This window comes from Heptranchias perlo, chromosome 17 (genome assembly GCF_035084215.1).
Source record: "Heptranchias perlo isolate sHepPer1 chromosome 17, sHepPer1.hap1, whole genome shotgun sequence".
In the NCBI taxonomy this organism is placed as follows: Eukaryota; Metazoa; Chordata; class Chondrichthyes; order Hexanchiformes; family Hexanchidae; genus Heptranchias; species Heptranchias perlo.
In genome coordinates this window covers 17,404,316-17,417,584 of record NC_090341.1, presented here as the reverse complement: position 1 = coordinate 17,417,584, position 13,269 = coordinate 17,404,316, and the positions used below count along the sequence as shown (strand labels likewise).

Sequence of the window (13,269 nt, the reverse complement as noted above, 5' to 3'; positions counted from 1 at the left end):
AGAGAGGATTGGCTCAGTACTTTGCCAAAAATGTCCATTCTGTCCAGAAGCATGATCCTGACCTCCATGTACTCTCTACTTCTGCTAACCCTCCCATTCTCACTCTTAACCTTTCTACTTATAGCCACCTGCATGAACAGCATTTCACCTTAGTCTTTGCAACTCTCCAGCCTTCTAGTGGGAACACCAACTTCAGCAACTTCATACTTAACCTGTCTCTTCCACTTTTTGGCAGTTACTCCCATTTACTTTCTGATCACCTCCATTTTGGAGCTGTTTTACTCTCTTTTTGTCTTTCCAATGCCTTTCCATAGCCTCACCCCAGTGACCTTTATTTATCATCCAACACTTTTCAATATACTCCACTTTTCTGAAAAGATTATGTTTGCAGGCTGTTAAATTGTAGCAGTAAAGGAGGAGGTAGTAGCAATATTGGATAGGATAAAAACAGATATAGAGGAAGTACTTAAAATATTGGCGGTACTCAAAGTAGAAGAGTCATCCGGTCTAGATGGGATGCCTATGTTACTGAGGGAAGTAATGGTAGAAATTGCAGAGGCTCTGGCCACAATCTTCCAATCCTCCTTAGATATGAGGACGGTGCCAGAGGACTGGAGGATTGCAAATGTTACACCCCTGTTCAAAAAAGGGGAAAGGGATAAACCCGGCAATTACAGGCTAGTCAGCCTAACGTCAGTGGTGGGGAAACATTCAGAGACGATAATCCGGGACAAAGTTAATGGGCACTTGGAAAAGTATGGTCTAATAAATGAAAGTCAACATGGATTTGTTAAAGGAAAATCGTGTTTGACTAACTTGATTGAGTTCTTTGATGAAGTAACAGAGAGTGTTGATGAGGGTAGTGCAGTTGATGTTGTGTATGTGGACTTTCAAAAGGCATTTGATAAAGTACCACATAATAGGCTTGTTAGCAAAATTGAAGCCCATGGGATTAAAGGGACAGTGGCAGCATGGATACAAAATTGGCTAAGGGACAGAAAGCAGAGAGTAGTGGTGAATGGTTGTTTTTCAGATTGGTGGGAAGTGTACAGTGGTGTTCCCCAGGAGTCGGCATTAGGACCACTGCTCTTTTTGATATATATTAATGACCTGGACTTGGGTATACAGGGTATAATTTCAAAGTTTGCAGATGACACGAAACTCGGAAATATAGTAAACAATGTGAAGGATAGTAGCAGACTTCAGGAGGAAATAGGCAGACAGGTGAAATGGGCAGACACATGGCAGATGAAATTTAACACAGAGAAGTGTGAAGTGATGCATTTTGATAGGAAGAATGAGGAGAGGCAATATAAACTAAATGGTACAACTTTAAAGGGGGTGCAGGAAAAGAGAGACCTGGGGGTGTATGTACACAAAACTTGTTCTGCCATCTTCAAAGATGAGAAGGCCATTAAAAATTCATATGGGATCCTGGGCTTTATTAAAAGAGGCATAGAGTAAAAAGCAAGATGTGATGCTAAATCTTTATAAAACATTGGTTAGGCCTCAGCTGGAGCATTGTGTTCAATTCTGGGCATCACACACTAGGAAGGATGTCAAGGCTTTAGAGAGGGTGCAGAAGTGATTTACTAGAATGGTACCAGGGATTAAGGACTTCAGATATGAGAGACTGGAGAAGCTGGGGTTGTTCTTCTTAGAACGGAGAAGGTTAAGGGGAGATTTGATAGAGGTGTTCAAAATTATGAATAGTTTGACAGAGTAAATAAGAAGAAACTGTTTCCAGTGTCAAAGAGCCAGCATAGGCATGATGGGCTGAATAGCCTCCTCCTGTGCTGTACCTACTATGATAGATAAACCTATTAGCTACTTCTTTGTACATGTCTGACTCATTTCCTTGAACAGTTGTTCTCTCCTCCTTTTTGCTTTGGACCTATAGAGCTGTTGTCCCATTGTCCTCTATCAATTCTGAAATATAAACCTAATTTTTGCCTTTCCAGATGCTGATGTACCTGTGTCTTTTTATTTTGTTAACACACAATTTATATGTCCAAAAAAGCTGGAATGCTTCCAGTTTTAAGTTGAGTGTGATAAATCGAATTAAACTAATAAAATTTCACCTTTCAGATGAGAAGATTACAGAAATTCTGTATAGGATATACAACAAGACCCTCAGTTGTAGGTATTGAAACTTATTCTGGATTATTTTATAATCCTTAGGTTAACTGATACCCACTATTGCCTTGAGCTGCAGTCTTAACTTTTAACCTTGAACTTCAACCTGTATTTACATTGAATCACTTCATAAAACTGAGAGACAACTGCACTGTAGTTTTATCTGCCAATCACACTCCAATGAGGAAAAAGTAGCCATACCAACCAATATTCCAGAATATAGAACATGCTGAATTGTAAATTACGCGACTTGACCATAATTCAGCTTTACATGAATGTTAATTTCAAGAAGCCAGATGTCTTTTTCAACCAGATTATCTAATTTCAAAATCATCCTGCAGGTGACTTATTGGAAATCACGGGAATTAAATTAGATGACTCTTTGCTTGGCCTTCTTGTACAGGAAATATGATACTTATTTGGATAGAATGGGTTATAATTCATTAACTGAAGTTTCTGCAGTGCACAAAGCCTCTCCACCACCTACAAGGCACGAGTCAGGAGTGTGATGGAATACTCTCCACTTGTCTGGATGAGTGCAGCTGCAACAACACTCAAGAAGCTCAACATCATGCAGGACAAAAGCAGTCCACTTGATTGGCAGCCCATCCACCACCTTAAACATTCGCTCCCTCCACCACTGGCGTACTGTGGCTGCAGTGTGTACTATCTACAGGATGCACTGCCGCAACTCACCAAAGCTTCTTCGACAGCACCTCCCAAGCCTGCGACCTCCACCATTTAGTAGAACAAAGGCAGCAGGTGCATGGGAACACCATCACCTCTAAATCCCCCTCCAAATTGGACATATCTGTTCCTTCATTGTCGCTGGGTCAAAATCCTTGAACTCCCTGCCTAACAGCACTGTGGGAACACCTTCGCCACATGGACTGCAGTGGTTCAAGAAGGCGGCCCACCACCACCTTCTCAAGGACAACTAGGAATTGGCAATAAATGCCAGCCTTCCCAGCAATGCCCATATCCAAAGAATTAATTAAAAGAATTAGAAAACATACCCATACATCGATTATTACTGAACTAGAAAATACTACAGTTTTAACAGTACCAGCTACTCCACAGAATCCTGTATAGTGTCTGTTCATATAACAAGGTAATACACATCATGGCTAACAGTAACCAGAGGAAGTGCCACTAATTTTTTAATCTGCTGATAGCAATTAAGTGAGCTACCATTAGATTATTGGATTCTTTCATCCTCTCTGGCACCATTGAGAGTTGGTTCAAGGGAGGGAGCATATTTGTCAGTTATCTGCTGCCCAGTTTTCTCCTTTTGGTAGCTGGAACAACTTTAGTTATCACCTCTCAAGTATTATACACAGCACATCTGCCATCAACGTCACAGGATTCCAGCTTTGTTTTCTGAGTGGAAAGTGAGCTGGAGATGTAGTCGGGGAAGGGAGTAAAAAAGGGTTAGAGACGATGGGGGTTAACACTTGGAGGTGGTAATCTTTTGCTGATGTCTCACATTTCTGCAGCCAGCACTAATAATGCTAGAGGTATTCCAGGGACAGTTTTTGTTTTGATATTTAACAAGCAACAGAAAAAAGAAATAATGTTCCCCATTTTTCTGGGATCAATGATTCAAATCCAGGTTGCCGATATGAAAACATCAGATTTGGCAAGATTCATTTATTCAGAGTTGTAATCACTCATTTTGTTTTCAAAATATAATCTATTTTGATGCACATCACTTCACACAATGTTTAAATAGATCTATATGTTACTGTTACACAATACTTCAGATGTCACCCTTTATGCATCACATTTAAAGAGATACAAAGCCAGCCATTTCCTGCAGGTGTCTTCTGACCTTAGGGAGCATCTAAGGATTTACAAGTACTAAATCTACTAAGAATTTCTCAATTAGCCTGCAATTGATATCAGGATGTGTCTATTTACTGCACTGAGACCGTGTAACCTCAAAGAGACATACCTGGTTACAGACAGTTCCACATTGGCAGAATTCATTGTGCATTACATGGTACAATGTTCCCATCCTCATAAAACAACATAACTTACAAAATACCCTAGGAGATTTGCTAGTATAGTTGAATGGGTTTGCAACCTGCTTCACTCTATTTGTTCCTAAATCTCACTCTGATATTTTCCTAATGTTGACTGATCTGAAAGATAATGTCCTCTCCTCATGCCCCTAATCGGTTGATGGAGTGTGCATTTAATTGAAAATAGTACCTGTCACTCCTGTAGGTAATGTTACAATTGGACTTTTCAGTGTTAAAGGTGTCTGGCACAGAATAACTGCTATTTTATAGTTGTCTTTTGTGCCTTTAATTCCTTCATTAATGTTTCTATTTGAAGGGCTCTCTCAAAACCTTAGGTTCAAAATTGATATTTTTGCCCAGAACCTGTGACTCTGAGCTGTACTTGGATTGCACAGTCTGAGCATGTGCAATGTACCTCATTTTCAAGGATGCTGTACTGGTGGGGGGTTTTCCTTCATCTCCTAGCACTTTCTGCCCAAGACCTTATCATCAAACAATTTTGAAATAGTGGACAAATTTCAAAAGTTTCACTGAGGTAAATTTATATCAAATACCCATCAGTCGAATTCTGATTTTCTCACCTGTGCTTTTTTGATAGTTAGAAAAGGCCAATGCTAATCATTTACACCTGTGAGACACAAGTTCTAATTTGTAATACCTATAAGATAAAGGGAGAGAAAAATGACAGTGTTCTAATAATATACCATTGTAGCTTTTGTTTGGTGTTGCTGAAGCTTTAAAACATGTATTAAAATATGGGGGGGGGGTGGAAAGAGAGACAGACAGACAGAGCTGATAAAGAGAGAGAAGAGCAGGCAGTTTCTTTCCTTATTCTAAGGTGAGTTTTTTTTAAGTTGAATTTAAAAACAAACAAAAGCTCCCTGAGAGAAACAGATCCGAAAGGAAAGGATAAAAAGAAGGGAAATTGATTGAGGGTGAGAGGGGGTTTATCATTTCAGCATTCACCCTTGGGGTGAGTGAGTGGGAGGGGAGAAGAGTGGATGTGTTAAGGGTGAGGTGAGTTACAGTGGTGGAAGTGGGAGGGGAGGATACAGGGATTGAGTGGGTAATTCAAAAGGGAAGAGGTAGGTGGTAGTGATAACAGTGACAGGGTGTTATGAAGGGGAATAGGTAGTGGTAAGATGAAGAGGAAGAGGAAGGGGAAGCATGAGTGATGGGGAGGGGATGAGAACGGAGCTGTCGACGGCCATATTTTCTCCACAATCTCTACTCAAATACAGCTACCAGCAGTTGGTAACTCCTTCCCCCCCCACCCCCCATGCTGTGCCACACCACTCACCATCTTCAAACTGAAAGGAAAGAAGAAAAAGACAGAGAGAAAAGCAAAATGAAGAATTAAAGAGAGTGAAGAAAAATAAATAGATTCATGGAAGGAGATACAGAGTAAGAAACAGCAACGTACGACAGCATCGACAGGTAAGAACATAACAGGAGTAGGCCAATCGGCCCCTCGAGCCTGCTCTGCCATTCAATAAGATCATGGCTGATCTGATCCTAACCTCAAATCTAAATTCATGTCCAATTTCCTGCCCGCTCCCTGTAACCCCTAATTCCCTTTACTTCTAGGAAACTGTCTATTTCTGTTTTAAATTTATTTAATGATGTAGCTTCCACAGCTTCCTGGGGCAGCAAATTCCACAGACCTACTTCCCTCTGAGTGAAGAAGTTTCTCCTCATCTCAGTTTTGAAAGAGCAGCCCCTTATTCTAAGATTATGCCCCCTAGTTCTAGTTTCACCCATCCTTGGGAACATCCTTACCGCATCCACCCGATCAAGCCCCTTCACAATCTTATATGTTTCAATAAGATCGCCTCTCATTCTTCTGAACTCCAATGAGTAGAGTCCCAATCTACTCAACCTCTCCTCATATGTCCACCCCCTCATCCCTGGGATTAACCGAGTGAACCTTCTTTGTACTGCCTCGAGAGCAAGTATGTCTTTTCTTAAGTATGGACACCAAAACTGTATGCAGTATTCCAGGTGGGGTCTCACCAATACCTTATATAACTGCAGCAATACCTCCCTGTTTTTATATTCTATCCCCCTAGCAATAAAAGCCAACATTCCGTTGGCCTTCTTGATCACCTGCATACTAACTTTTTGATTTTCTTGCACTAGGACCCCCAGATCCCTTTGTACTGCAGTACTTTCCAGTTTCTTGCCATTAAGATAATAACTTGCTCTCTGATTTTTCCTGCCAAAGTGCATAACCTCACATTTTCCAATATTGTATTGCATCTGCCAAATCTCCACCCACTCACCCAGCCTGTCTATATCCCCTTGTAGGTTTTTTATGTCCTCCTCACTCTCTACTTTCCCTCCCATCTTTGTATCATCTGCAAACTTTGATATGTTACACTCGGTCCCCTCCACCAAATCGTTAATATAGATTGTAAAGAGTTGGGGACCCAGCACCGACCCCTGCGGAACACCACTGGCTACTGGTTGCCAGTCTGAGAATGAACCGTTTATCCCAACTCTCTGCTTCCTGTTAGATAACCAATCCTCCACCCATGCCAGAATATTACCCCCAATCCAGTGCTTCTTTATCTTGAGCAATAATCTTTCATGTGGCACCTTGTCGAATGCCTTCTGGAAATCTAAATACACCACGTCCACTGGTTCCCCTTTATCCACCCTGTACGTTATGTCCTCAAAGAACTCAAGCAAATTTGTCAGACATGACTTCCCCTTCGTAAAGCCATGCTGACTTAGTCCTTTTAAATTATGTTTATCCAAATGTTCCGCTACTGTCTCCTTAATAATAGACTCCATATTCTCTATCTGACCATGTACCAGTAATGTTTGCACTTCAGACAAGTGATTGGGGGAGGGGAAGGGAAGCGAGTCGCTGATGGCCACATTTTCCATGAAACCCTGATGCCAAATGGAGCCTGCAGCCATTGGTGGCTCTTTTCCATGAAGGAAGTCATGCTAGAACTTTACAAATCACTGCTTAGGCCTCAGCTGGAGTAGAGTGTACAATTCTGGGCACCACACTTTAAAAATGTCAAGGCCTTGGAGAGGGTACAGAAGAGGTTTACCAGGGATGAGGGACTTCAGTTAAGTAGAGCAGTTCTCCATGGAACAGAGAAGTTTAAAGGAGACCTAATAGGGGTATTCAAAATTATGAGGGGTTTTGATAGAGCAAGTAGGGAGAAATTGTTTCCTCTGGCAAGTGGCCAGAGGTCATAGATTTATCATAATTGGCAAAAGAACTAGAGGGGAAATTAAGACAAATTTTGTCGTACAGAGGGTTGTTAAGATCTAGAACGCACTACCTGAAAGGATGGTGGAAGTAGATTCCACATGAACTTTCAAAAGGCAATTGGACATGTACTTGAAGAGGACTAATTTGTAAGGTTATGGGGAAGAAGCTGAGCTGTGGGACTAAATTGGACAGCTCTTTCAAAGAGCTAGCATAGGCACGACGGGCCAAATGGCCTCCTTCTGTGCTGTCAGATTCTATGATTCTATGTTTTCTATTTCCTGGGACATCCCTCAACCTGATGAGCACAAAAAGAAACCAAAACATATTTTTTTAAAAGGAAAGTTAAATGTCTCATATTGTTTTTAAATAGTTGATTAAAAAGAACTTACCAAGAAACATAAACACACAATACTGAAAATATAAGTTAACAAGCAATTCAATATATTTTTTAAAACTTATTGTTTTTGACTTCTGGTACTTTGTAGTGAAAAGGACAGAATTGCAATTCCCCTGAAAATCTACACCAAGTGCAAATATGCAGAAGGTCATATTGTCAGAATTCAACTATTTGACCATAAGAATACCCATCAGGGGAAGTAAAAACCATTCCAGAATAGCATATGGCACGCTGCAATCCTTCACACCCAACACATGCACAGCCTTCAATTCACTGCAGCACAGGCCACATTTATATTACCAGGGTCGGGACAGCATGACCTCAAGATGATTCCCATATGCTGCACAATACAACCATATCCATTGAACAGCATCCAGGTCAAATGCAAACAAAATGGCTTTGAAATAAAGACGAGAAAGAAGCAGCTACAGAAAGCTTTTCAAAACCATAATCTTTCAGTGATTCTAATGAGAAAGGTGTTAAATTGTAATTCTGGCACTCGCACTGTTTTGGTCCCATGGCCTTTTCAGTTCCTTCTGTTCACTGCACAGCACGAGGTCTTATTAGTTCTATGATTCTTTCAAGTTCAGACTATCAATTTGCTTTGCATTACCATCTCTCAAGAATAATAGCACCAGTTCCTTTATCAAATTTTTCTTGTAAAACAAAGCTTTACAGAGGGTGGCTCGGTGTAGGGGTGCAGGGACATTAGCATGGTTTTGAAGTGCTATTTCAGCCAGGAAGGCAGATCTCATTGTTTGTCCTTGAGAGACAGCACAAAGGACTGTATTAATGATGTTTGGGTTCCAGCAGAGTAATTCCCTTTCCTAATTCGTCAGGCAGATGGAACAAAATGGTTTCCACCCAGCTTTGGCATTTGTGCCATTGCAGACTGATCTTATATTATCCTTCAATCGTATGCTGTAAATGTAGGCCAGCACTCATGATTGTACTGTACAAGGTGCATTTTGATTAACATACAGAGGGGTAAGAGGGGGTTACTCGTTCTGCATGATGTTCAAGCTAATGGGTGGCTGCGCATAATCAGATCATGAGGATAATAATATTACAGTGAATCAGCACTCAAGTGTTCCTGAATTTAATATGACCTGGTTTAATTTATCACTTGCCCCCATGCAAAATTTTATACTGAGGTCATTAATTGATGGAATATTTAAATAGGTAATTTACTTCTGATGTTGAGTGAACTAAAAGGCTTTCTATTCTGTAGATGACTATTTAAGGCACATGCATGCAATGCAAATAGAATGAGGACAACGTAGGGTGAAATTCAATGGAAAATAAAATTGATCACGGTGTAAAACGGGCTGCCGATTAGTTATCGGTTTTGCACTACTGGTGTTGACCAATTTAACCCCCCTTAAATCAACAGATGGTGTATATTTCAGTTTTGCAGCTTCTTCTTTGAAACAGTGTAAAGAACTGTTGAATAGAAATATCAGATTGAAATTCCACAGTTACTCCAGTGTGTTTTGGAACCATTTTATTTTTCACTTATACGAACACGCGAGCATACAAAAAGAGAGTCAGAGAAAGACCAGCTGCTTCTTCGAGCCTGTCCCATTCAGTCACGTTGCAACTAAGCATCATGACACCCCCGATGCTCTCACCCACCAGCAGCCAGGTAATCTCCCAGGAGAGGCAAAAAATAAACAATTTAATAAAACCCTCGGCCAATTCAGGGGAAAGAACAGCCCTGAAAGGTACCCATAGAGGGGTGTGGGGGAGGGGGTAAGAGAGAGAAAGAGAGCAGGAAAAACTTCTTCACACAGAGAATTGTACGGCTGTGGAATTCACTTCCAGGGTTAGTGGTTGAGGCAGAAACTATGTAAGCATTCATGATTAGACTGGATAGGTGGATGAAGGAAAAGTGGCTGAATGTATATGGGAACAGGTTGGGTAAATGTGATTCGAACTATTTGCACGCATGGAGGGTAAATGCCAAAATGGACTGGCTGGGCTGAATGGCCTTTTTCTGTGTTGTAACTTCTATGTATTCCTATGACACTCACAATTGTACTGAGAAACCCAACCTGAACAGTCCTACTGGATCTTATCCAAGTTTGAAGAGGATGCCAACAACTCGATTCGATTGTACAGTTATCAGTCGATTACCTGATCTTGCAAATATCAATGGAAGCTACCAAAAGAGAACTTAATTACCAGAAGATACTAAACTGTCTCTAAATTATGTATAACAGTATAAAGTAAAGCATAAGGAAGTATAATATTCTATGATGTAAACTGTATAGTCGCATGCTGTGCATTCAAACATGTAAATGTTAACTGAGATAAGTGATCCTGGCTGCTTACAGACTGCCTGTTAGTTAGTTTTCTTTTTCATTACCACCACATGGTTTTTGACCAGAGGGAATATTAACAGCTACAGGCCAGGTAGGTGACCCATAAATTTTTAATACTGAAGGGAAGAACAAGCAAGTAATAATGGAAGCTCAATAAATTGAATGAAGACTTTGAAATCATTGTCAAGTTATTTGCTGTAAACCATTATAAACCTGAAACAAGAAGATAAGCCCACACAACTATGGACAATATCCAAATGGACCATTAAGCATGACACAGGATCTCTTGATAATGATAAAAATATATGAGTCTTGTACAGAGTTTTGGAATTTGAACTATTTTAATCACTAAAAGTAATACATGGAAAGGATTATTATTACATTAGCAAACAGCATACTATTGTTACTGTAAATAAAGCATCTAATGAGCCATTTGTTTTGAAACCCATAGCTACATAAGAATGCACAGGACCAAACAAAATTATTGCAGTTCCTCTGGTCGGCACAAAAGATCAAAAAATACCATACACTACTTTATTTCTCATGTTCATCAGTTGTTTCCTCTGCAAAATATCTATCCCTCTTGAACTTGCTGATAGTATCCACCACATTAAGCATCCCTGTCCAATACTCAAATTGTGACTTGCTCCTAAAGCACAATTCAGTCAAGTACAGTAATTAACACACACTAATAAGAAAGAAAAACTTACCAGTATTTTGGAAGTGTAAGCACTGTTGAGAGATATTGAGTTAACAAGCACATCCAGTGTTTTTGATGGGAGGACATCAGGGTCTGGGACTTCTTTATAGTGGACCTCGCCAACATAAGCCTGCACAACCGTCATTCGGTTTGTCGTCAGAGTGCCTGTTTTGTCAGAGCAGATTGCTGTAGCATTACCCATGGTTTCACAGGCATCCAAATGTCTCACTAGATTGTTGTCCTTCATCATTTTCTGGTCAAAGGAGGCACAATATAACAGTAAGTAGCTGCTTATCAATGTTAGAATGTTTGCAGATATTTTTTATAACACAGACATGTTAATCTTTTTGAATAATTGTGATTTATATATTTTATCCCCATTTTCTTCTCTTGATAAACCCTCTGATTCCCTGGCTGTGAGAATGAGATACATCTCCACAGTCTTCATCAAACCACAGCTCTGTAGCTGAGAGAGAGCGAGCTAAAGTATGACCTAGGGTGAGATCCCTGCAGGTCTTCCCTTCCTCTTTTGGTTTGGTATCTCGATTCCTATCGATACAGCTGATGACCTCTACAGAATAAATCATTCCCTTTCTGGTGGAAGCCAGAGTATAAATATTAACTAAATCTGAGATTTGAACCAAGCTCACCCAGTGAATGGGTCAGTCAGTTTTAACAGCTTTATGATGTTTCAATCATTTGATATTCTTTACCCTTCGAGCTTTTTCAATAGGTGGCTCTCCTTTATTAGTTCAATTTAAAATTAATACCCAGTACTGAGAGCTCAGCCAAAAAGAGATGGTTGCCTGTCTCCCCCTACAGTAGCATTTGTATTGCTGCTGAGGGGTTGCACTGCCTATGAAGGCACCGGCAAAGTCATCTCATTAGACAGGCCTTGGAGCCTCTGGAGGCAGCAGCAACAGTTTATTTACTCAAAAGTGCTGTGCAGCACCTCGCCTTACTGATGCTAAGCACCTCCTTACGTATACTGTAAGATCAATACAGTGTAACCCCTCAGTATTTTCTCAGAGAATCAGGGGCCAAAGAAACTCAGGGAACTTTGCTTCAGCATTTTTCATTGCCCCACTTTTGGAAAAAGGGACTTTTATGCACCAGTTTCCCCCCATTTATATTTGTTGTTTGGTTCTGCTCTCCATAGTGTGCTGGGCTCTGATACGAAATACAGGGACCCATTTTTTTTTAATGAGAAGCACATATACGCAATCAGTTTGCCACAATGGGAGGCATTTAATTGAATGGCAGAATTCTAGACCTGCATTTCTGTTGGTCCACAAGGCCAAGTTTGCTGTGGGTCAGGTTGTTGATTTTCTAGCTCATTTACTTAGATGAATCTTACAGTCTTATCAAACAGTTAAGGGGCGAATTTATCTCTGTTCGTCCAATGGAAATGGGGTGGTAGCAGAGTTAAAATCGCTGTGCACCACTTTCCACACTGTTCCCCCTCCACCGCCATATTTGCTGGGCAGCCCAAGCACCTGCCTGTATCAGGCAGGAGCCTCATTGCTGTATGCAAATTGGGACCCTATGATGTACATAGGACCCTGATGCATTTTAGGGCAGTGTTGTCCAATAGAAATAGCTGACCAGCCACAGGTGTGGCAACAGCAACACCATTTTAACCACATGCACTCATTTTAGTGGAAAACACTTTACATACACTTACATGCTACACGTGAATGTACTTCACACGTGTATATTTACTTAACATCTATTACCATTCAGTAACCAGGTAAAGCACTCACAATGATCAAAAAACTCTCGCACACTCTGCTTTTCACCTTATCATCTTACCAACAAAAAGATTAAAGTACGCATGCATACGCCGTGCAAATATGGGCATTGAGGTCACATGCCTAACAATGGTGTCTATTACTTGCTTATTTCATTTACAAATAAGAAATGCAATTTGCTACATCTGCATTTAAAATTAGCCACATGTGGGCGAGTGGTTAATGTATTGGACAACACTGATTCAGAGAGACAACTGGGCATAAGCTGTGCATGCTCTGCCCAGTCGAATTGGGCAAAGAGGAAGAGGCCCCAGGAATGGGCTTCCGGGCTCCATAAGACTAATGTGGGCTGCTGCCACCCTGGGCTCAACCCCTCCGCTGATCGGCTCTCCCCCCCCACCCCGGGTTCACCTGTCTACCGGCCAGGTTAGTCTCTGTACATGGGAGCCGGTGTCCTGCAGCAAAATGCCTGTTTAGGGCTTGCAGCTCGCTGGTGGCACGATAATGGGCTGAGATGGAATTGGGAGACGTTCTGCCCAATGCCCACCCGTTCCTTGCCTGGAGTTGAAATCAACCGCAGAGTGTCTGCTCCAGAAAACCATTCCCACTTTCAATAAAACTCCATTGCTCCTTCTTGGCATAATCTCTCCAATTACACTGCAGAGCCAGTTTTCCCATTCAGCTTTACATTGTCAAAAGTCAGCA

General features: G+C 41.0%; 1 protein-coding gene across 4 annotated transcripts in view; it reads right to left on the bottom strand.

Moving 5' to 3' along the window:
* Window positions 1–13,269, bottom strand: part of atp2b2 (ATPase plasma membrane Ca2+ transporting 2) — a 572,540-nt gene that overhangs the window by 108,767 nt on the left and 450,504 nt on the right. For all 4 annotated transcript variants that reach the window (XM_067998633.1, XM_067998635.1, XM_067998632.1 and 1 more), the window contains exon 13: window positions 10,824–11,066. In XM_067998633.1, the coding sequence (XP_067854734.1) occupies window positions 10,824–11,066 (243 nt within the window). The remainder of the gene's footprint in view (window positions 1–10,823; window positions 11,067–13,269) is intronic.